The sequence below is a fragment of the Pseudophryne corroboree genome, chromosome 4 (assembly GCF_028390025.1).
Source record: "Pseudophryne corroboree isolate aPseCor3 chromosome 4, aPseCor3.hap2, whole genome shotgun sequence".
Taxonomy (NCBI): Eukaryota; Metazoa; Chordata; class Amphibia; order Anura; family Myobatrachidae; genus Pseudophryne; species Pseudophryne corroboree.
Window position 1 is genome coordinate 557,089,349 of NC_086447.1, and position 22,464 is coordinate 557,111,812.

General features: G+C 47.9%; 1 protein-coding gene across 7 annotated transcripts in view; it reads right to left on the bottom strand.

Moving 5' to 3' along the window:
- The window catches only part of MAP7 (microtubule associated protein 7), a 401,030-nt gene that overhangs the window by 87,502 nt on the left and 291,064 nt on the right, over nt 1-22,464 (bottom strand). For 4 of the 7 annotated variants that reach the window (XM_063917404.1, XM_063917401.1, XM_063917399.1 and 1 more), the window contains 3 exons: nt 21,496-21,606; nt 19,827-19,940; nt 18,608-18,765 (listed from right to left, as the gene is read on the bottom strand). In XM_063917404.1, coding sequence (XP_063773474.1) covers nt 18,608-18,765; nt 19,827-19,940; nt 21,496-21,606 — 383 coding nt within the window. The remainder of the gene's footprint in view (nt 1-18,607; nt 18,766-19,826; nt 19,941-21,495; nt 21,607-22,464) is intronic. The other 3 variants (XM_063917400.1, XM_063917403.1, XM_063917406.1) reach the window with 2 other exon arrangements.

The following is a 22,464-nucleotide window of genomic DNA, read 5'->3' on the forward strand; positions in this document are numbered from 1 at the left end:
GGGATTATACCAAAGCTCCCAAACGGGCGGGAGAGTGCGGATGACTCTGCAGCACCGAATGAGCAAACTCAAGGTCCTCCTCAGCCAGGGTATCAAACTTGTAAAATTTTGCAAATGTGTTTGAACCCGACCAAGTAGCAGCTCGGCAAAGTTGTAAAGCCGAGACCCCTCGGGCAGCCGCCCAAGAAGAGCCCACCTTCCTCGTGGAATGGGCTTTTACAGATTTAGGATGCGGCAGTCCAGCCGCAGAATGTGCAAGTTGAATCGTGCTACAGATCCAGCGAGCAATAGTATGCTTTGAAGCAGGAGCACCCAGCTTGTTGGGTGCATACAGGATAAATAGCGAGTCAGTCTTCCTGACTCTAGCCGTCCTGGAAACATAGATTTTCAGGGCCCGGACTACATCTAGCAACTTGGAATCCTCCAAGTCCCGAGTAGCCGCAGGCACCACAAAAGGTTGGTCAAATGAAACGCTGATACCACCTTAGGAAGAAATTAGGTACGAGTCCTCAATTCCGCCCTATCCATATGAAAAATCAGATAAGGGCTTTTACATGACAAAGCCGCTAATTCTGACACACGCCTGGCCGAAGCCAAGGCCAACAGCGTGACCACTTTCCACGTGAGGTATTTTAGCTCCACGGTTTTAAGTGGCTCAAACCAATGCGACTTTAGGAAATCCAACACCACGTTGAGATCCCAAGGTGCCACTGGAGGCACAAAAGGGGGCTGAATATGCAGCACTCCTTTAACAAAAGTCTGAACTTCAGGCAGTGAAGCCAGTTCTTTTTGGAAGAAAATCGACAGAGCCGAAATCTGGACCTTAATGGAACCCAATTTGAGGCCCATAGTCACCCCTGACTGTAGGAAGTGCAGAAATCGACCCAGCTGAAATTCCTCCGTTGGGGCCTTCCTGGCCTCACACCAAGCAACATATTTTCGCCATATGCGGTGATAATGTTTTGCGGTCACATCCTTCCTAGCTTTAATCAGCGTAGGAATGACTTCCTCCGGAATGCCCTTTTCCTTTAGGATCCGGTGTTCAACCGCCATGCCGTCAAACACAGCCGCGGTAAGTCTTGGAACAGACAGGGCCCCTGCTGCAGCAGGTCCTGTCTGAGCGGCAGAGGCCATGGGTCCTCTGAGATCATTTCTTGAAGTTCTGGGTACCAAGCTCTTCTTGGCCAATCCGGAACAACGAGTATAGTTCTTACTCTTCTCCTTCTTATTATCCTCAGTACCTTGGGTATGAGAGGAAGAGGAGGGAACACATAAACCGACTGGTACACCCACGGTGTCACTAGGGCGTCCACAGCTATCGCCTGAGGGTCCCTTGACCTGGCGCAATATCTTTTTAGCTTTTTGTTGAGGCGGGACGCCATCATGTCCACCTGTGGCCTTTCCCAACGGTTTACAATAATTTTTGAAGACTTCTGGATGAAGTTCCCACTCTCCCGGGTGGAGGTCGTGTCTGCTGAGGAAGTCTGCTTCCCAGTTGTCCACTCCCGGAATGAACACTGCTGACAGTGCTAACACGTGACTTTCCGCCCATCGGAGAATCCTTGTGGCTTCTGCCATCGCCATCCTGCTTCTTGTACTGCCCTGTCGGTTTACATGGGCGACCGCCGTGATGTTGTCTGACTGGATCAGTACCGGCTGGTTTTGAAGCAGGGGTCTTGCCTGACTTAGAGCATTGTAAATGGCCCTTAGTTCCAGAATATTTATGTGTAGGGAAGTCTCCTGGCTTGACCATAGTCCTTGGAAGTTTCTTCCCTGTGTGACTGCCCCCCAGCCTCGAAGGCTGGCATCCGTGGTCACCAGGACCCAGTCCTGTATGCCAAATCTGCGGCCCTCTAGAAGATAAGCACTCTGCAGCCACCACAGCAGAGACACCCTGGTCCTTGGAGACAGGGTTATCAGTCGATGCATCTGAAGATGCGATCCGGACCAATTGTCCAACAGATCCCACTGAAAGATCCTTGCATGGAACCTGCCGAATGGAATTGCTTCGTAAGAAGCCACCATCTTTCCCAGGACTCGCGTGCAGTGATGCACCGACACCTGTTTCGGTTTTAGGAGGTCTCTGGCTAGAGATGACAGCTCCTTGGCTTTCTCCTCCGGGAGAAACACTTTCTTCTGGTCTGTATCCAGAACCATCCCCAGGAACAGTAGACGTGTCGTAGGAACCAGCTGCGACTTTGGAATATTCAGAATCCAGCCGTGCTGTTTTAGCACTTCCCGAGATAGTGCTACTCCGACCAACAACTGCTCCCTGGACCTCGCCTTTATAAGGAGATCGTCCAAGTACGGGATAATTAAAACTCCCTTTTTCCGAAGGAGTATCATCATTTCGGCCATTACCTTGGTAAATACCCTCGGTGCCGTGGACAGACCAAACGGCAACGTCTGGAATTGGTAATGACAGTCCTGTACCACAAATCTGAAGTACTCCTGGTGAGGAGGGTAAATGGGGACATGCAGGTAAGCATCCTTGATGTCCAGTGATACCATGTAATCCCCTTCGTCCAGGCTTGCAATAACCGCCCTGAGCGATTCCATTTTGAACTTGAACCTTCTTATATAAGTGTTCAAGGATTTCAAATTTAAAATGGGTCTCACCGAACCGTCCGGTTTCGGTACCACAAACATTGTGTAATAGTAACCCCGTCCTTGTTGAAGGAGGGGTACCTTGATTATCACCTGCTGAGAATACAGCTTGTGAATCGCCTCCAGCACTGCCTCCCTGTCTGGGGGAGTTGTTGGCAAGGCAGATTTGAGGAAACGGCGAGGGGGAGACGTCTCGAATTCCAGCTTGTACCCCTGAGATACCACTTGTAGAATCCAGGGATCCACCCGTGAGCGAGCCCACTGGTCGCTGAAGTTCCTGAGACGGGCCCCCACTGCACCTGGCTCCGCCTGTGGAGCCCCAGCGTCATGCAGTGGATTTAGAGGAAGCGGGGGAGGACTTTTGTTCCTGGGAACTGGCTGTATGTTGCAGCTTTTTCCCTCTACCTCTGCCTCTGGGCAGAAAGAACGCGCCTCTAACCCGCTTGCCTTTTTGGGGCCGAAAGGACTGTACCTGATAATACGGTGCTTTCTTTGGCTGTGAGGGAATATGGGGTAAAAATGTCGACTTCCCAGCTGTTGCTGTGGAAACTAGGTCCGAGAGACCGTCCCCAAACAATTCCTCACCCTTGTAAGGCAAAACCTCCATGTGCCTTTTAGAATCTGTATCCCCTGTCCACTGCCGAGTCCACAATACTCTCCTGGCAGAAATGGACATTGCATTAATTCTAGATGCCAGCCGGCAAATATCCCTCTGTGCATCTCTCATGTATAAGACTGCGTCTTTAATATGCTCTATGTTTAGCAATATAGTGTCCCTGTCTAGGGTATCAATATTTTCAGACAGGGAATCTGACCACGCAGCTGCAGCACTGCACATCCATGCAGAAGCAATAGCCGGTCTCAGTATAATACCTGAGTGTGTATATACAGACTTCAGGATAGCCTCCTGCTTCCTATCAGCAGGCTCCTTTAGGGCGGCCGTGTCCGAAGACGGTAGTGCCACCTTCTTTGACAGGCGTGTGAGCGCTTTATCCACCCTAGGGGATGTCTCCCAACGTAACCTGTCCTCTGGCGGGAAAGGGTACGCCATTAGTAACTTTTTAGAAACCACCAGTTTCTTATCGGGGGAAGCCCACGCTTCTTCACACACTTCATTTAACTCATCAGATGGGGGAAAAACCACTGGTAGCTTTTTCTCCCCAAACATAATACCCTTTTTTGTGGTACCTGGGGTAATGTCAGAAATGTGCAACACATTTTTCATTGCCGTAATCATGTAACGGGTGGTTCTATTGGAATGTACACTAGTCTCATCGTCGTCGACACTGGAGTCAGTATCCGTGTCGACATCTGTGTCTGCCATCTGAGGTAGCGGGCGTTTTTGAGCCCCTGATGGCTTTTGAGACGCCTGGGCAGGCACGGGCTGAGAAGCCGGCTGTCCCACATCTGCTATGTCGTCAAACCTTTTATGTAAGGACTTGACACTGTCGCGTAATTCCTTCCACATATCCATCCATTCAGGTGTCGACCCCGCAGGGGGTGACATTACATTTATCGGCACCTGCTCCGCCTCCACATAAGCCTCCTCATCAAACATGTCGACACAGCCGTACCGACACACCACACACACACAGGGAATGCTCTGACTGAGGACAGGACTCCACAAAGTCCTTTGGGGAGACAGAGAGAGAGTATGCCAGCACACACCACAGCGCTATATAAACAGGGACTTACACTACAAAGTGATTTTCCCTATAGCATCTATAATACACAGTATTGCGCCTAAATTTAGTGCCCCCCCTCTCTTTTTTACCATATTGAGCCTGGAAACTGCAGGGGAGGGCCTGGGGAGCGTCCTTCCAGCGGAGCTGTGAGAGGAAATGGCGCCAGTATGCTGAGGGAGATAGCCCCGCCCCTTTTTCGGCTGACTTTTCCCGCTTTTATAATAATAATGTGGCAGGGGTATTTTACACATATATAGCTTCTTAGGCTATATTATGTGTGATTTGCCACCCTAAGGTACTCTAATTGCTGCCCAGGGCGCCCCCCCCAGCGCCCTGCACCCATCAGTGACCGGAGTATGTGGTGTGCACAGGGAGCAATGGCGCACAGCTGCAGTGCTGTGCGCTACCTTAATGAAGACCGGAGTCTTCAGCCGCCGATTTCCGTGAAGATCTTCTTGCTTCTGGATCTGCAAGGGGGACGGCGGCGCGGCACCAGGACCGGACGACCGAGGCTGGGCCTGTGTTCGATCCCTCTGGAGCTAATGGTGTCCAGTAGCCTAGAAGCCCAAGCTAGCTGCAAGTAGGTAGGTTCGCTTCTCTCCCCTAAGTCCCTCGTTGCAGTGAGTCTGTTGCCAGCAGATCTCACTGAAAATAAAAAACCTAACATATACTTTCTTTTCTAGGAGCTCAGGAGAGCCCCTAGTGTGCATCCAGCTCGAGCTGGGCACAGATTCTAACTGAGGTCTGGAGGAGGGGCATAGAGGGAGGAGCCAGTGCACACCAGGTAGTCCTAATTCTTTCTTAGAGTGCCCAGTCTCCTTCGGAGCCCGCTATTCCCCATGGTCCTTACGGAGTTCCCAGCATCCACTAGGACGTCAGAGAAACAGTAACCAAATGTATTTCAGGCAAGTGTAATACATTATTTTCCCCTCAGTGTCTGATGCTCGTAAAATAAAAAACACATCCAAAGGACCCCTCTCCCTCTGGAGCCTATTCAGGCAAAAATGGATCCTTCGCTGGAATTGCCTGAAGCAGAAGTCACATTTCCCGTAGCTAGCAAAGTACCTCTGCCCAAAAATAGCACCTTTAGAACACCTGTTTTAGACAGAAGGGTTTTCACGTATTGCTCTATTATTTAACTGTTCAGAGTATGTATTTCCACCATGTCAGCAGAAGTGAGTATAGCTACATACATATACATGGCCAGGGCTGCACTACCAACCATCAAATCATATAATTCACACTGAACATGAAGTTAGACGTATACAATTTTGATAGGCTGGTCTTTAGAGCAACCATAGTCAAAGATGATAAATGGGGTTTTATGAGTTATACAGGGTTTCCAGATAAACCTGCACTATTTGCTCCTCAAGTTGACCTTTGTTTAGGTTCACATGTGGGTGATAAGTTGCAGAGCAACCTCATAGATAAAACACTAAGGAAAATTCAGTTTAATAATCGCTCATGCTGCTGGTTTATTACCTTTTATTCTGGACAGAGCAGTAAAAGAATGTGAACCAGTATGCTCATTTGAGTCTCTAGTAGTCCCCAAACATGCCCTACTCAAAGTCATTGCTAGCGCCACTCTCATTACTGTCGAGAGCCAGACTAATGGGTTCATCCCTGAGGTAACACTTTACATGCACAATCTAGTAGAAGCAGGTCCACATTTCATAGGTGAGGTCAGAGCTCAATACAAAGCCCATAGGTCATTCTCAGGTGGCTCCTAAAAATAATTTCAAACATATGGAGTCTTCCCCTCACTCACTTCCCTTTCCAAAATATCCTTGTTCAAGGATACCCATGCTAGATAAAAGTATTGTTTGTAGCTTGGCAGCAGGGGAAGATAGATGTGTCAGGCACAGCCAACAAAGGCTGGATGGTTCAATTATTTCTCATAAAAGCCAAATGAGTCATTCAGACCAGTCATAAACGTGAAGGTACTAAATACAAACATATAAAAAAGAAGGTTCAGGAAGAAAGCTAAATGAACTCCACAGTGCACCTTAATGTTTGCCGTCTGAAGTCAGGGATGCAAGAGAATTGCGTGTCAGACCAGCAAGTGCATTTCAAAAAGTAAGTAAGAGAAACAGTGGTGCAGAAACAGCATAATCCATATAGAGGTCATGCACCAAAATAGGAAATAGAGGGTAAGGATGGGTTTGCAAGAATTTAAGTTACTTTTATAGATTTTTCAAGCTTTCCTGCACCTCCAGAGTCTAGGTGGAAAACATTGAGGTGCCTTCAGCGGTCTTGCGGAGTCCATGCCCCACCTCCCATAAAACAGCATAACACTGACGGGGGATACGCATAGTGCCTATTATTCAGAAAGGAAGCTGCTCATTTCCCAGTTGAAATCATCGGCAGGCTGTAGACCCAACCCACTATCAGTGCATTAGCCAATTTTAATCTACCAGTGCTTTAGCCCAACTACTGGTTTTTGAACACTTCAGCCACTTCCATCTCCCTAGCACTCTCAGCCATCACCTCATGCTGCTCTATCAAAAAAAGTTTCATATGCCCACTATAACCCTTCACATGACTACCACATAATATTACGGGGCTGAATACTCCGCAAAAACGGACAAAACTTTTCACTTGTTTACAAATATAAAAGGGAGATCATAGATGAGATATTGCATGGGACCCGACAGTTCACTAAAGCCAGGCATCTCCCGTTACATGGCGTATTGAGGCAAGAGTTCCCCTTTTTACACATTATGGCAGCAGAGTCCCCCTTTTTTACACAGTACGGCAGCAGAGTCCCCCTTTTTAAGACATTAGGTAGGCAGAATCCCCCTTTTTTACACATTACAGTAGCAAAGTCCCCTTTTTACACATTACAGTAGCAGAGTCCCTCTTTTTACACATGAGGCAGCAGAGTCCACCTTTTTTTACACATCACACAGCAGAGTCCACGCATTCCCCCGTTTTGCACGAGAGAGAGAGAGTGTGTGTGTGTGTGTGTCTCTGCTCTGTCAGTCACCTGGAGGTGGTAGGCAGCATCCACGCACAGAGCCTCTCCTGGGGTCCGGGACACATGCTGCGGCGACGCTACTTATAAGAAGCATGAGAGCGGGTTCGGGAGTAACCTGCGACAGCGCTCCACACCCCGCCAGCAGGAGACAGCCAGCGGGACTCAGGGTTGGAGTGGCGGGTTCACTGCTGTCTCATGACGGCTGTGGCACAGCTACCATTCTCCTGCACTCACAGCGGGACTCAGGCACGACGGCGGCAGCAGGACATGGGGCAGCTGTGTGCTGCTAGATGCCGGTTACAGCCGCGGTCCCACTCCCATGCAGAGGCGGAAGGCAAGCGGCGGCGCCGGGACAGGACCGTCACTACTGACTGAATGGCCGTACGGGTAGGTGTGCTGCCAGATGGTGCTCCTTGCCCACATTTGCGCTGTGGGCAAGGCACCCTTGGCACACACCTAGTTACGGCACTAACCATACCAAAATCTGCCCCGGTGTAAGAACTTACTAGTATGCCAAGGCACCTTGCTATATTCATCTATAACAGTAAATAGCGCAGAATCAGAATAATTCACTAAATAGGGGAGACAGAGACCTGGGGGGGAGGGGGGCAGAGGGTTTCCTTATATAAAACATTACTACTGGACAGCACAAAATTACAACTTCCTTAGCACTGTTTCACATTTTATCCTGACTACACTTTAAGCCCAATATCTTAGACTCTCATCTCTCTCACATTTTTGGGGACTGTTCAGACCAAACCGGTCCTCAAAGCCCACTCACAGTCCAGTTATTGGGAATATGCCTGTTTCAGCACAGGTTTGCAAATCAATCTGACTGGGGTAATAGTTAAGCCACATGTGTCATGCATGGTTAATCTTAGTACCTGGACTGTGAGTGGGCCATGAGGAGCGGGTTTAGGAAACACTGGCCTACAGAGCCGGCCGTAACCAATATGATGCCCTAGGTAAGATTTTGGCTGGTGCACCCTAGCACCGCCGCTTGTTCCACCTCTGACCCTGCACATCTTTTCCAGCTCCATCACCCCTCACCCATAGCAGTCCTCATTTTGGTGTTCCTACCCCCTATATTTTAAATAGGAAATAGTGCGCACGTTCGGCACAAAGCCCAGAAAGGGGTTTGTTCTTGCTGGGAAGGGGCATGGCCACACAATAGTACCCACAATTCAAATTATGCCACACAGTAGTGCAACTTTATTCACATTTTATCATGCGATAGTGTCCCTAATTCACATTACATCACATAGTAGTACCACTTTACCTTATAAACGTTACTCCTCACAGTAGTGCCCCTTATTCACACTACATCACACTGAATTGCTCCTTATTCACATTACACCACACCACACCATATTGCTCTTTATTCACATAAGATCACACAGTAGTGCCCTTTCTATACGTTACGCCACACAGTAGAGCACCTTATACACATAATGCCACACACTAGTAATGCATTTATAAACACAATACCACACAGTAATGCTGCTTACACATATGACATACATTATTAATATCCTTATAAACATAATGCGCCTTACACATATGCCACACATAGCTAATGCCCTTATACACATAATGACACACATGACCCTTTCACATATGCCGCACATTATTAATGCATTTATACATGACACACATAATGCCCCTTACACATATGCCGAACACTACTGAACAACCAACTCATCCGCACATAGCACTCACATGGCTGCTAACTCTGTGACCACTGCCTCTATTGGATACAGACAGGGACCGATTGGGAAACAAAAGTGGCCCTGGAAAAGTTTCTAGAAGTGGCCTCATGTGGGCGGCACCAAACCAACCGCAGGCGGAGCCAATACCAAAGTAGGTGGGATTACTTCAACATTGAATGTAGGCGGAGTTACACCAACAAAAGGCAGAGCATGTCAAATTAGCTGGACCTAACACATTAAAAGTTTAGAAAGTATTGTGTTGTAGCAGGAGTAGTTAAATTAAAACTGGGGTGACATTTAATCCTCTGCACACTTATATCTCAGTCCATCTTCTTCATTTGTCTCTGCTTCTAAGGGGTCAGTTCAGTTCAATACGGATTGAATAGCGCTGGGAGGGAGCTCCTGGTGCTATTCAATTCAGAGCGATGCTGTCCCTGACTAGAGGATTTCTTCTTGCACACTTCTAATGGTGCGAGCCGAAATTCAACAAAACTAGGTCCGCAGTGCTGCTTTGTGACCTAACGCTGTGCAAACAGCACCACGGCGAGGCAGTTTAGTCAGAGAATGGCCGTTCTCACGACTAAACACCTTATTTAGTTCAGGAATACGTGTATTCTCAGACTTGGCATCGCGCTGCATTGAATAGCTCCAGAAGCTCCCTCCCGGTGCTATCCAATCCGCGTTGATTTGAATGAATCCCTTAGTCTATCTCCCCCACTAAGTCAATCTTCTGCATATGTTTGCTCTCTTAGTCTATCTTCTGCGTGCGTCTCCTCCTCCCTCTCAGTCCATCTCTTGCATGTTTCTCCCAGCCTCTCTTTTGTAATTTTCACACCTATATCATTCTCCCTTATGCATGTTTCCTTCTGTCTATTCACTGACCACCTTCTGCCTTTTTCCTTTTGCACAGTTTCTGCCTCTCTCCTCTTTTATCTGCCAAGCTTCGGCCAGTCACTTGAGGCATCTGCGCCAATGGGACAGCCACAATTGGAAGCATGCAGCCACCCTGTTTAAATAGGGGGCACAGTTTACTGCTGTACCACCTGACCCTACCTTTACTGCATTTCCACTGGGTGAACAATTCTGAGCAATTCGCTTGCCCATGCTCTGCCAATTATTCCACTTTCTGCTGTCTGTTCCCTATCTGTGTGTATGCCTTCATCTATCAATCACCTGTCTGTCTTTCACCTTCTGTTAGCCTTCTTGTCTCCAGTTTCTTCCCCATTCCCCTCCTCTTTGTGTGTTGTCTGTCCCTAACAGGGCTTAAAGTGGTTCTGGAGAGGTGGTGGAACTCATTTCCCCCACCACTGACTCCCCTCCCATTAAGCAGAGGCAGGGGCGATGGTAGGGTGGTAGGGTGGTAGGCGCCCCCCCCCCCCCCCCCCCCCCCCCCGTAATATACAAATTTGTGCCCTAACCCCCATACTGTCTAAAGGAACAGTGCACGCAGAAGGCGTGTGTCACAAAACAGGTGTGCGGCATCACATGGAAAGGGCGAGGCCACACAATAGTACCACCAATCCAAATTATGCAACACAGTAGCACACTCTTAGGGGGATATTCAATTGTTTGAAAAGTCAGTTGGGTGTCTGTTTTTTTCCTATCTAATAGACAGACACCCAACCGACTTTTCAAACATTTGAATTTCTCCCTTATTGTCATTACACTGCACATAGGCCCTCATTCCGAGTTGATCGCTCGCTAGCTAGTTTTAGCAGCCGTGCAAACGCATAGTCGCCGCCCACAAGGGAGTGTATTTTAGCATAGCAGGAGTGCGAATGCTTGTGCAGCAGAGCGCCTGCACACACATTTTGTGCAAAACAAGACCAGCCCTGTAGTTACTAATTCTGTGCGATGATTGCTGCGACGAGTGACGTGGTATTGACGTCAGATACCCGCCCAGCAAACGCCCGACCACGCCTGCATTTTTCCAAACACTCCCAGAAACCGGTCAGTTAACACCCAGAAACTCCCACTTCCTGTCAATCTTCTTGCAACCGCCAGTGCGACTCAAAGCGTCGCTAGATCCTGTGCAAAAGCACGTCGGCTGTTGTACCCGTACAACGCGCATGCACATTGCGGTGCATGTGCAGATCAGCCTCGTTTTGACATGATCGCTGCGAAAATCCGTAGCGATCAACTCGGAAAGACCCCCACAGTGCCTCTATTTCATGTTACACCACAGAGTAGTGCCCCATATTCACGCTATGCTACACCGTTGCGTCCCTTATACACATGCCCACAGTATCAGTGCCCCTTATATACATAATAATACCCACGGTAACAGTGCCACTTATACACATAATAATGTATACGGTATCAGTGCTGCTTACATACATAATAATACCCACGGTATCAGTGCCGTTTGTACTCATAATAATGCCAACGGTAGCAGTGCCACTTATACACATAATGGCCATGGTATCAGTGCCGCTTATATACATAATAATTACCACAGTATCAGTGCCACTTATACACATAATGGGCACAGTATCAGTGGTGCTTATACACATAGTTAACACGGTATCAGTACCGCTTGTATACATAATGCCCACGGTAGCAGTGCTGCTTATGCACATAATGCCCACGGTAGCAGTGCCACTTATACACATAATAATGGCCATTGTAGCAGTGCTGCTTATACACATGTCCACGGAAGCAATGCCCCTTTTACACATAATAAATTTCACCCCCACCCCACTTGCCTCATCTCTCAGTGGTGTCTGCTCTCAGTGCGCCACCAGCTCCTTATTCCCTCCGCAGTCCAGCACCATTGGAGGGGGACTGGGGGAGGTCGGCTAAGGGTATAAGTCTAGCGCCGCCTGCCCACCGTCCCTTTTATTTGTGTGGGCGCTGCGGCTACACTACAGCGCTGCACTAAACAATTCTCATGGCTGGGCAAAGTGGGCTGGAGGAAATTGAACTGAGAGTATTCCTCTTCTGCATACTGTTAAATCCCCCCCATCCAGATCTCCATGTTACACTGGCACTACAGCTCTCAATCTTTAAAAAAAATGTCCTGCAAACTGCAGTACCTGATAGTGGTACATGGAGATCTGTCTGACTGCTGCAATCAGGGCAGGCTCCATGTCACCATTTCTTCCAGCTTCTTTACCCCTCCATGCAGACAGGCTGGCATTACAGTCTGGTGGTGGCCGGGAGCGAAGTGCAGGCCGAGGTCAGAGTAGACTTATACCAGTGGCGCATCTAGACTTTAATTATAGGGGCAGGGCCAGTGCTAGGGTGTTCGGCGCCCCCCTGCAAACTATAAATTTGCGCCCTCCTCCCATACTTCACAAAGGGACAGCGTGCCGGAGTCGACAGCGCATGCCAGGCATTGCTTCTGCATGGTGCCTGTGAGGCAGGTTGACCTGTGTGGCGTGGAGGGGTGAGGCTCCTGTACCAGTGCCGTAACTAGACATTTTAGCGCTGTGTGCAAAAAATCAGCATCCCCCCAAATATAAAACCGGGCCAGTGCGCGCACCAAAATATAGGAGCGTGGCTTTATGGGGAAGGGGCGCGTCCACAAAGCTCCCTTTTACACATTAGGCAGGTATTTTACACAGTACAGCACGAAGAGTACCATTTTACACATTACAGCAGCAGAGTCCTGTTTTACACATTATAGCAGCAGAGTCACCATTTGTTACATATTACAGCAACAGAGAGTGAGTGAGTGAGTGAGTGAGTGAGTGAGTGAGTGTGTCTCAAGTCACCTGTTAGGGCGATGCGGCATCCAGGACTACCAGGCGCAGACACTCATTTACTGGTGCTCACAGTTCCCTCTCCAGTGCTCAGGCTGCGGCGGGTGTCACAGTAGAGGCAGCAGCGGCTTCTATACGGCACCAGGCGGCTGAAGGAGCGCTCTCTCTCTCCACTTCAGAGGTGGCGGAGGCGGGTCTCCCTGGCGGCACCAATAGAGGCAGCAGCGGTTCCTATATGGGACCAGGTGGCTGAAGGAGCGCTCCCTCTCCACTTCAGAGGTGGCGGCGGAGCTGACAGCCAGAATTACCGCACAAAGGGTAACACCAAATGGCGCGCTCCCCGTCGCTTACAGAGGCAGGCACCGGTGGACAGCGGAAATTTCTGGGGGTGACAAAGTGACAGAACACTGGGGGAGGAGGCACAGTGACAGAGCCCAGGGGGGGAGGCACAGTGACAGAACACTGGGGGGGGGGGGGGGTGACACAATGACGGAACACTGTGGGGGTGACACTAACATAACTGGGGGGTTACAGTTCACAGAGCACTGGGGGGGTGAAACACTTCTTGACAGAACACGGAGGGGGGGGGGTGCCGCTTCACAGAACACTGGGGGGTGACGCTTCACAGAACACTGGGGGGGGGGGGGGAGGGTGACGCTTCACAGAACACTGGGGGGGTGACGCTTCACAGAACACTGGGGGGGTGACGCTTCACAGAACACTGGGGGGGTGACGCTTCACAGAACACTGGGGGGGGGGTGACGCTTCACAGAACACTGGGGGGGGGGGTGACGCTTCACAGAACACTGGGGGGGGGGTGACGCTTCACAAAACACTGGGGGGGGTGACACTTCACAGAACACTGGGGGGGTGACACTTCACAGAACACTGGGGGGGGTGACACTTCACAGAACACTGGGGGGGGTGACACTTCACAGAACACTGGGGGGGGTGACACTTCACAGAACACTGGGGGGGGTGACACTTCACAGAACACTGGGGGGGGGTGACACTTCACAGAACACTGGGGGGGGTGACACTTCACAGAACACTGGGGGGGGTGACACTTCACAGAACACTGGGGGGGTGACACTTCACAGAACACTGGGGGGGTGACACTTCACAGAACACTGGGGGGTGACACTTCACAGAACACTGGGGGGGTGACACTTCACAGAACACTGGGGGGGTGACACTTCACAGAACACTGGGGGGGTGACACTTCACAGAACACTGGGGGGGTGAGGGGGTGACACTTCACAGAACACTGGGGGGGGGGGCGGGGTGACACTTCACAGAACACTGAGGGGGTGACACTTTACAGAACACTGGATGGGTGACACTTTACAGAACACTGGGGGGATGACACTTTACAGACCACTGGGGGGGGATGACACTTCACAGAACACTGGGGGGGGGGTGACAAAGTGACAGAACACTAGGAGGGAGGCACAGTGACAGAACACTGGGGGGGTGACACAATGACAGAACACTGGGGAGGGGGTGACACTTCACAGAACACTGGGGAGGGGGGTGACACTTCACAGAACACTGGGGAGAGGGGTGACGGGATCAGTACGAAATCCCGCTGGACGGGATCCCGGCGGTCGAAATACCGACACCGGAATCCTGACCAGCACAATCCTGACAGGGGTGCTGAGTGGAACGCAGCCCCTTGCGGGCTCGCTGCGCTCGCCACGCTGCGGGCACGGTGCCTCGCTACGCTCGGCACACTCATTTATTCTCCCTCTATGGGTGTCGTGGACACCCATGGAGGGAGAATATGTCGGGATTGTGCAGGTCGGGATTCCGGTGTCGGTATTTCGACCGCCGGGATTCCGTCCGGCGGGATCTTGACCGCATCCCGGGGTGACACTTCACAGAACACTGAACACTAGGGGGGTGACACTTCACGGAACACTGGGGGGGTGACACTTCAGAGAACACTGGGGGGATTAGACACTTCACAGGTCACTGAGGGGCATGCATGCATACACACATATAAGTCAAATGTTACCTCACAGCACAGAGGGAGGCAGGCAGGCTACGGGCTGCACAGACGATCACTTGACCCCAGGCATGGCTGGGGGCGTGACCTAATCACGGACACCCCCCCCCCCGTGGCCACGCCCCTTTTAGAAATTTCCCCATAGCAAGCTGCAGGCTGTAGCCCGGGGGAGGAGGTGGAAGCACAGGAGTAAGGATCTGCCCCACTGTGCCCAGCACCAGCCAAGGTCGTCCCTAGTCTGCGTTATGGCTGGGGCCGACTCTGCTGCAGGACCCGCGGCTGCACAGTCTCTCCTCCATAGAGAGCCTGTGCTCTCTATAGCTGCCGCGACGCAGAGTGACACGTGGGGCGGGGGCAGGCCACATATGAGAGGCGGCCCCTCACGCCACTCGGCCCACCGGGGACTTCCCCGGTAGCGGCAATGGCCAATCCGGCCCTGGATACAGATGTGTCCTCATACATCTTGCCTCAATGCAGCAGGAGAAGCTGGCAGCTCTGCTAACGTCAGGTGCCTTTTTTCATGAAATGCATCTTATTTGCAATACTATGTGGCTAGGATGCACAAGCAGCTTCTGCTGATTAAAATGACATGCTGTATGCCTATATTGTGTGAGCGACTGTGACTGTATCTGCATACGAAATGCTACGTTACCGTGATTTCTAGGAATACACTCTCACGTAGTATTTTGTATGCAGATACAGCCGTAGTCAGACACAGAATATATGCATGCCGCTTATCATTTTAATCAGCAAAACTGCTTGTGCCCCTAGGCATGACAAATGCCCTAGGCATTTGCCTTGTTTGCCTATGCCTAGGGCCGGCTCTGCTGGCCTAGACAAATCAGGAACAATCTGATTTATCACCTATTTTCTCTATTGCTTGCTCCTTTCTTTGGGTCAATGCCATAATAAGATTTGTTAGAGACCTATTGGACAGGAAATCCCGGCAAACCTTTAAACTTAATCAGTATTTTTTTTTTAAATGTAATATTTTTTCCAGGTGTTTCCCAATACCCAGTCTTGTACTACAGTAGCTCAGTTTGCATATCCTCCCCATTATAGAGAGGTATGATCTCTACGGTATTTTGCTAAATTCAAAATTGGTATTACAGACTAGTTATGAATGGGAAGGAGAAAAGAGAAAGCAATCTTTGACAACCCCCAGAGGAGAATTCCATGGAAACAATTATGCATCTTTATCTCCAATTCTACCTAGAGGGGGCACGTGCACTTTGAAGAGGCGCAGAGAAGCTATATGTGACAGGATTCTGACTGGTGGGTATTCCCAGCAGACATGCCATCTCTCTCCCGCCCGGACCATACAGCGCTCCCCCCGACCACCAGCTGGTGGCTCAGTTGTGTGGCCCTCTGTCTTAACACACATACGTTACTTCCGGACGCATGCAAGGGGAAAGAACAAAGAATGGAGCTCAGAAATGGTATCCGCTCCATGTCCAACCCATTGATTCCCAGCCTCTCATCCACACTCAATCCTGTTGTGACCAGTGGGGCCCCTCTGTGTCCTTCTCCACTGCCTGTCGAGGCATGTTATGGACCCCGGCAAATACCAATGTACTCATCTCCATATAGGGTCACGAGCGACTGGTGGAGGAGGCCAGCACTATCTTCAGGCCCAAGGCCCCCGGTTCTGCCATGTTTCTCTGGCCCTGTCCAAACTAGGCTATGAGAGGACCCAACAGCCAGTGCCGGGGGAGGATGAAGGTAAGGGGAGGGGATGTTTGAGCCCCTGCATCATATCCCTCAAAGGTATCCCCAGCAGCCCTCCAACAGCGCCTCCCTCCTCACCCCAGGGCCAGAGTTTTGTGTTCCCCCTCCCCAACGCTGACATGGACAGGGGGTATCACTCTTATCTGTACCTGGTACATATATTATATAGGGAGAGTCACATACAGTGCACTACTCCATACCATCTATACTGTACATGTTTGTGCAGGGGGTGTCACTCTTAGCTTGCCTGCTGTATATATTATACAGGGGGTGTCAAATACAGAATACTGCCCTATGGTGGTCATTCCGAGTTGTTCGCTTGCTAGCAGCTTTTAGCAGCCGTGCAAACGCTATGCCGCCTCCCACTGGGAGTGTATTTTAGCTTAGCAGAAGTGCGAATGAAAGGATCGCAGAGCGGCTACAAAATAATATTGTGCAGTTTCAGAGTAGCTTCAAACCTACTCAGCGCTTGCGATCGCTTCAGACTATTCAGTTCCTGTTTTGACGTCACAAACACGCCCTGAGTTCGACCAGCCACGCCTGCGTTTTTCCTGGCACGCCTGCGTTTTTTCGAACACTCCCTGAAAACGGTCAGTTGACACCCAGAAACGCCCTCTTCCTGTCAATCACTTTACGGCCAGCAGTGCGACTGAAAAGCTTCGCTAGACCTTGTGTGAAACTACATCGTTCGTTGTAATAGTACAACGTGTGTGTGCATTGCGCCACATACGTATGCGCAGAAGTGCCGATTTATTGCCTCATCGCTGTGCAGCAAACGAAATCTGCTAGCGATCAACTCGGAATGACCCCCTATATCATCTATACATGTATGTACAGGGGGTGTCACTCTTATCTATACCTGGTATATATATATATATATATATATATATATATATTATATAGGGTATGGGATTGGGGGAGGGGCGCCAAATTACTGACTTGCCCGGATGCCAAAAAATTCTAGCTTGGGCCCTGGATAAACAAAGTACTTTTGACCATGTATGAGTCCCATGGCTATTTCATCAAAGAATTCAATATACTCATTATCCCTTTAAATTTGCAACAGTGGTTTACTTCACATGTACTCTCTTCTCACCTAGCTACACCATGTCATCCTAGGGGGGTTAGGGTTATGCTTTTGGGGGAGGAATAGGGTTAGTGTGACAATACTCACTGGAACACCCCTACTCAGATGTCTGAGTCAGGACTTCTCACATGACCGCCAGGACCCAGAAGATGACGTTGGAGATGCTGCTGCCATCGGGAGCAAGTAAGACACTACCAGTGAAAGTTTGTTTACAGTCTATCATATCATCCGTTTTAACATGGTCACTGTCGACATTTAAACCATGTCAACCTGGTGTATGCCAACTGTCTACCAAATATACCAGGCCCACCTGTGTTATCACTCCAATAACTTAAACCACCTAAAACTCACCAGTAGGGACCTCTTAGACTATCTTTGATAGCTGCTGCTCAGATGATGCAACATAAGCTTATTACAATAGGCTGTGATCTTCTGGGTTAACTTCAGTTATCTATCCCTTCTCCTCCCGCTTTATTTCAGGCCTATATGTCTTACAGACACTTATATAACACGTCAAGATTTTATTTAAGTTAACCTGTGTACACACTGGCCGATATATCAGCCGTTCTATTGAACAGCCAATATATATCGCGGGTCCGTCGACCAGTGTGTACGAGCGATAGGTCTGTGAATGACGGAGTTCACAGACCTATCGCGTCGGCCCTGCTGCACAGCCATCGGCCAATATATCATTAGATATATTGGCACAATGGTGTGTGTACGGGTGGTCAGCCGACCGCCCGTACACAAGCTGCAGCAGCCGACAGTGACTGAGAGCTGAACTGGGAGGGTGTGTGTAAATGCCCGCCCAGTTCGTGACGTCAGTCCCCAACAGATCGGGCAGTGTGTATGCACAGCAAACTGCACGATCCGGCTTTAGATATATCTGCAGATCAATTGATCTGCAGATATATCTTTAGGTGTGTACCCAGCATTACAGTGTTCACTGTTTTTATGTGGAAACAGTCTGTGAAAATGTATTATTTTATTTACGGATTGCATTGAAATATTTACAAAACAAAATAGAGAAAAAAAAATCATAGGAAAGTCAATTTGTACCCTAGTCTGTAAAGAATAAGGTTCTAGAATTTAGCATACTTACGCTTTTTGCACCCGCAAAATGTGTGGTTCTCCTCCTTGAAATGGCTTCTGGTGTTGTTATAAAAAGTTTCAGCTTCTCTGAACTTTTACTGGTTGGAGTCTTGTAGGGCTGAGGGCTTATGGGGCTGCAAGATGCTGAACGAGGACAAATGGGGATAACTAAGGTGATTTTAAGAGAACATAGTGGGAGATGTGGACAATGAAAATGCCAGAAGCAGGAAGCAGCGTGGCAAGAGAAAGAAAGAGAAGGAGCCTGTTAATAACACCAAAAGAAACAACATAAACTAAAACCATCAATGCAGCCTGCAAACCTAAGTACTGCAAAATTAGATCCAATGCATACACCCATATTTCACCAAATTGTTGGGTTTTGGAGGGTATGTTTGCTTCCTTGGGGGGCCCGAATGCTACCAGTCCTGCATTTGTCAGGCGGTGACAGCTTTCTGAGTGTAAATTAAATGCACAATCTACACTGATGGTTTTGGTATGGTTTTTCAAAGCACAAAACATTTGCTACCACAATGATTACCAAATAATTAATAGATCAGGTTGTGAATTCAGAATTTTAATCACAAAAGGGGAAACCCTTTCACCGTACAAGTTGTGGGAATTTAGTGAACCACTTTTATAGACAGTCAGAAAGCAAAGCATTGGCAGAGAAAGATCCAATAATAATCATGCACGATACATAGCCATCAAACAGGCAATACATACTGTACTTTTATGCTACACAATGTACAAAACAAAAATGAACTAATCTACTGTTCAAAATGTGTATTGATAGTTCTATTTAAAAAAAGAAAGAAAAGAAGATAATATATGGGCTTAAGTAACAGCTTGTGACCTGCAGACTGTGCGGGAATTCTGACGAGTGCGCCCATATTTTAAAGTGACGATCATTTACAAAGCCCATGTAAATGACTGCTACTTTAAAACTACGGGCAGGCTTGCCAGAATTCCCACACAGCCGGCTGGCTATTACATAAGCCCGTAGTGGTTTAGTAGAACTGATGCTTTCATCAGTAATTTTTCTTTAAAGAAACTTTATAAACAATAACATGCGATATATGGGAAGAGCTGTAATATGAAAAGATATGCAAAATCTCTTGCAGTCCATTCATAAATATAAAACAGAAAAAAACAACTGCTCGCTTACACATAATGTAAAGAAATCAGAGACAATAAGACCCAGAAATCTTAGTATGCGTTGAACAATTTACCTGCATCTCCAGATAGGGCAGCTGTGCTTTTACTTCTGGCCAAATAAGAGTGTGTAGGGGTTAGCAATCTTGTGACCACACTGGACTCCCATGGACTAAGCTGCGGTCGGCGACCTAGTTGCCATATATACAATATTAAGACCTGAACATTTCCACTAATTTCTCTAGTATAAAAAAAAGATGTAAATTCACATTGTCCAGTAACACAAGTGTGGCATGAGTATTCATGTTAACCTATATTCATGTAGAAAATAACACTTATAAGGAACTTATATTAAAACAAATCTAAATGAATTTGTGTCAGGTATAAATTTACTTAATTTGAGACCGTTACAATAACTCTGGAGAATCTAACTGTTACAGAGTGACCTCATATTTGCATGTTAATAATAAACATTTTTGTAGTCTCTCATAAGTACCTTATATTCCAAAAGAACTTAATTTTACGATAATATTTTAGATCATAACTGAGGTTGAGAAGCCAAAATTTGCGATAATTGGGCCTTTTGAACAATTTGAACAATCTTGGAGCTAATTAGTATATAGTTGTTCTGTATTTCTGCTGGCCCATTCCTAAGCAGTTTTAGGGTAACCCAGCATGAAACTGTACAATTGCTTTATAGTGTTTTTTACTACAGCAAAATATTGTTATGCAGACTAAAGGCCCATACACATTAGACGATGTCGCTCTGTGAGCGACATCGTCTAACGTCTCCCCCTCCCGGGCCGGCCGGTCGGCGGCCGCCTGTACGCACTGAGCGATATGACCGCTCATATCGCTCAGTGACGTCACGCCCCCGCCAGCCCTTCATGAAGGTCGTGGACGACAGTCCACATCCTTCATGCATGCCCTACCGACAGCGACTATCGTTGCCGACTCGCGGGGCCGTGCATCGGTCGTCGCTGGCGGCATACACACTTAACGATAAAATGAGCGACGTCGCTCAAGGAGGGGGAAAATGAGCGACGTCGCTCATTATATCGTTAAGTGTGTATGGACCTTAAGACTTACATTAATAAAGGTGATTACCCATTTTATATCTAGCTAAAATAATTATTTACAATATTGAAGAAGTCTGGTGAATTAAAACCCTTAATAAAAACTTAATTAAAAAAAACACATATCAAATGTATTTTAATTAATAGTCTATGTACTGTAAATCCTGTAGGATAAAGCAAACTAGATGACCAATAAAGTAAAAGGCACAAATGGATATTTGAAATAAGTTTAAATGGTAGGAGCAAGAAACATTAGGTACAAACTACCAACATACAATATCACAAAACATTTGTTACACTACATGGAATGCATAAAAATGAAGTACAAGAACGATGATTGTCGTGTGGAAATGGAAGAACTGCACAAAACAGTAACTACTAATCACATTCCAAAAACAGTCATCTACAGTTAACACGCATCATTCTTAATAAAGAGGTCAACTACATAATGCATCCTATTCCTGAATTATATGTCAGCGACCTGATATTTTCAGTTTAGGAGTAAAAAAGAAAATTGGCCATGCGTAAAACAGACCCTTTAAGTTGGAAGGGGGGGTTCTTGTTGGAAATTCAGAGGATTTTCCATAAATAACACTTATGGGGACATTACGACGTTCATTATTACATTATTTTGCTTGACATGACCTGTACAATTTTCATGACACGGTACCTCTGTCTGGAGAATTAAGTAATGTTGCAGAAGATGTAGAGAGGCGCTTGTTAATAACGGGATCAACATGTTTCGAAAGGTTCATTGTTGACACTGACCTCCTGTCAGGATCTAGAACAAATGGAAATATTGCTAATTGGCGGCAGCACACTCATAAAATGTATTACCCCATCAATGCAATGTCAGGTAGTTACATGGTTGTCGTCTGCAAGTCTTGTGCTCAGAAAACCTGAAATGCAGTGCCCCAGCCAAACCAAGATCAACAGAACATAATCTGCAGAACGGACTAGAATAAAAATGACACCCATTATCTAAAAACACAGCACTGAAACACTAGACCAGTGGTTCTCAAACTCGGTCCTCAGGACCCCACACAGTGCATGTTTTGCAGGTAACCCAGCAGGTGCACAGGTGTATTAATTACTCACTGACACATTTTAAAAGGTCCAGAGGTGAAGCTAATTATTTCACTTGTGATTCTGTGAGGAGACCTGCAAAACATGCACCATGTGGGGTCCTGAGGACCGAGTTTGAGAACCTGTGCACTATACAAACCTACGTCTTGTACGACCTTAAGTTGTGATTAGTGGATGTGAAGGGAACGGTCACTAGGTTTGCCTAGAATTTAGCTATTTTCCAAACCTCTCTGAAGCTGTAATTTTAATTCTCCATATCCACTATCCACATCATAGTTAGCTTGAGGTGACAAACACTGGCTGTAAAGTGCCCATTTTAGACAGATAAAAGACTTGGAGGCTGATTTTGATTTGGACGTAATGCCGTCAAATTTGTTGTGACTGTGCGTGTACCTCCATCCAAGGCAAGTATTTACTAAGCCTTGGATGGAGATAAACTACCAGCCAACCAGCTGCTGTCATTTTTCAAACACAGCCTGTGACAAGGCAGTTAGGAGCTGATTGGCTGGGAATTTATCTCCATCCACTTTGTCTCCTTTCATGGCTTATTAAG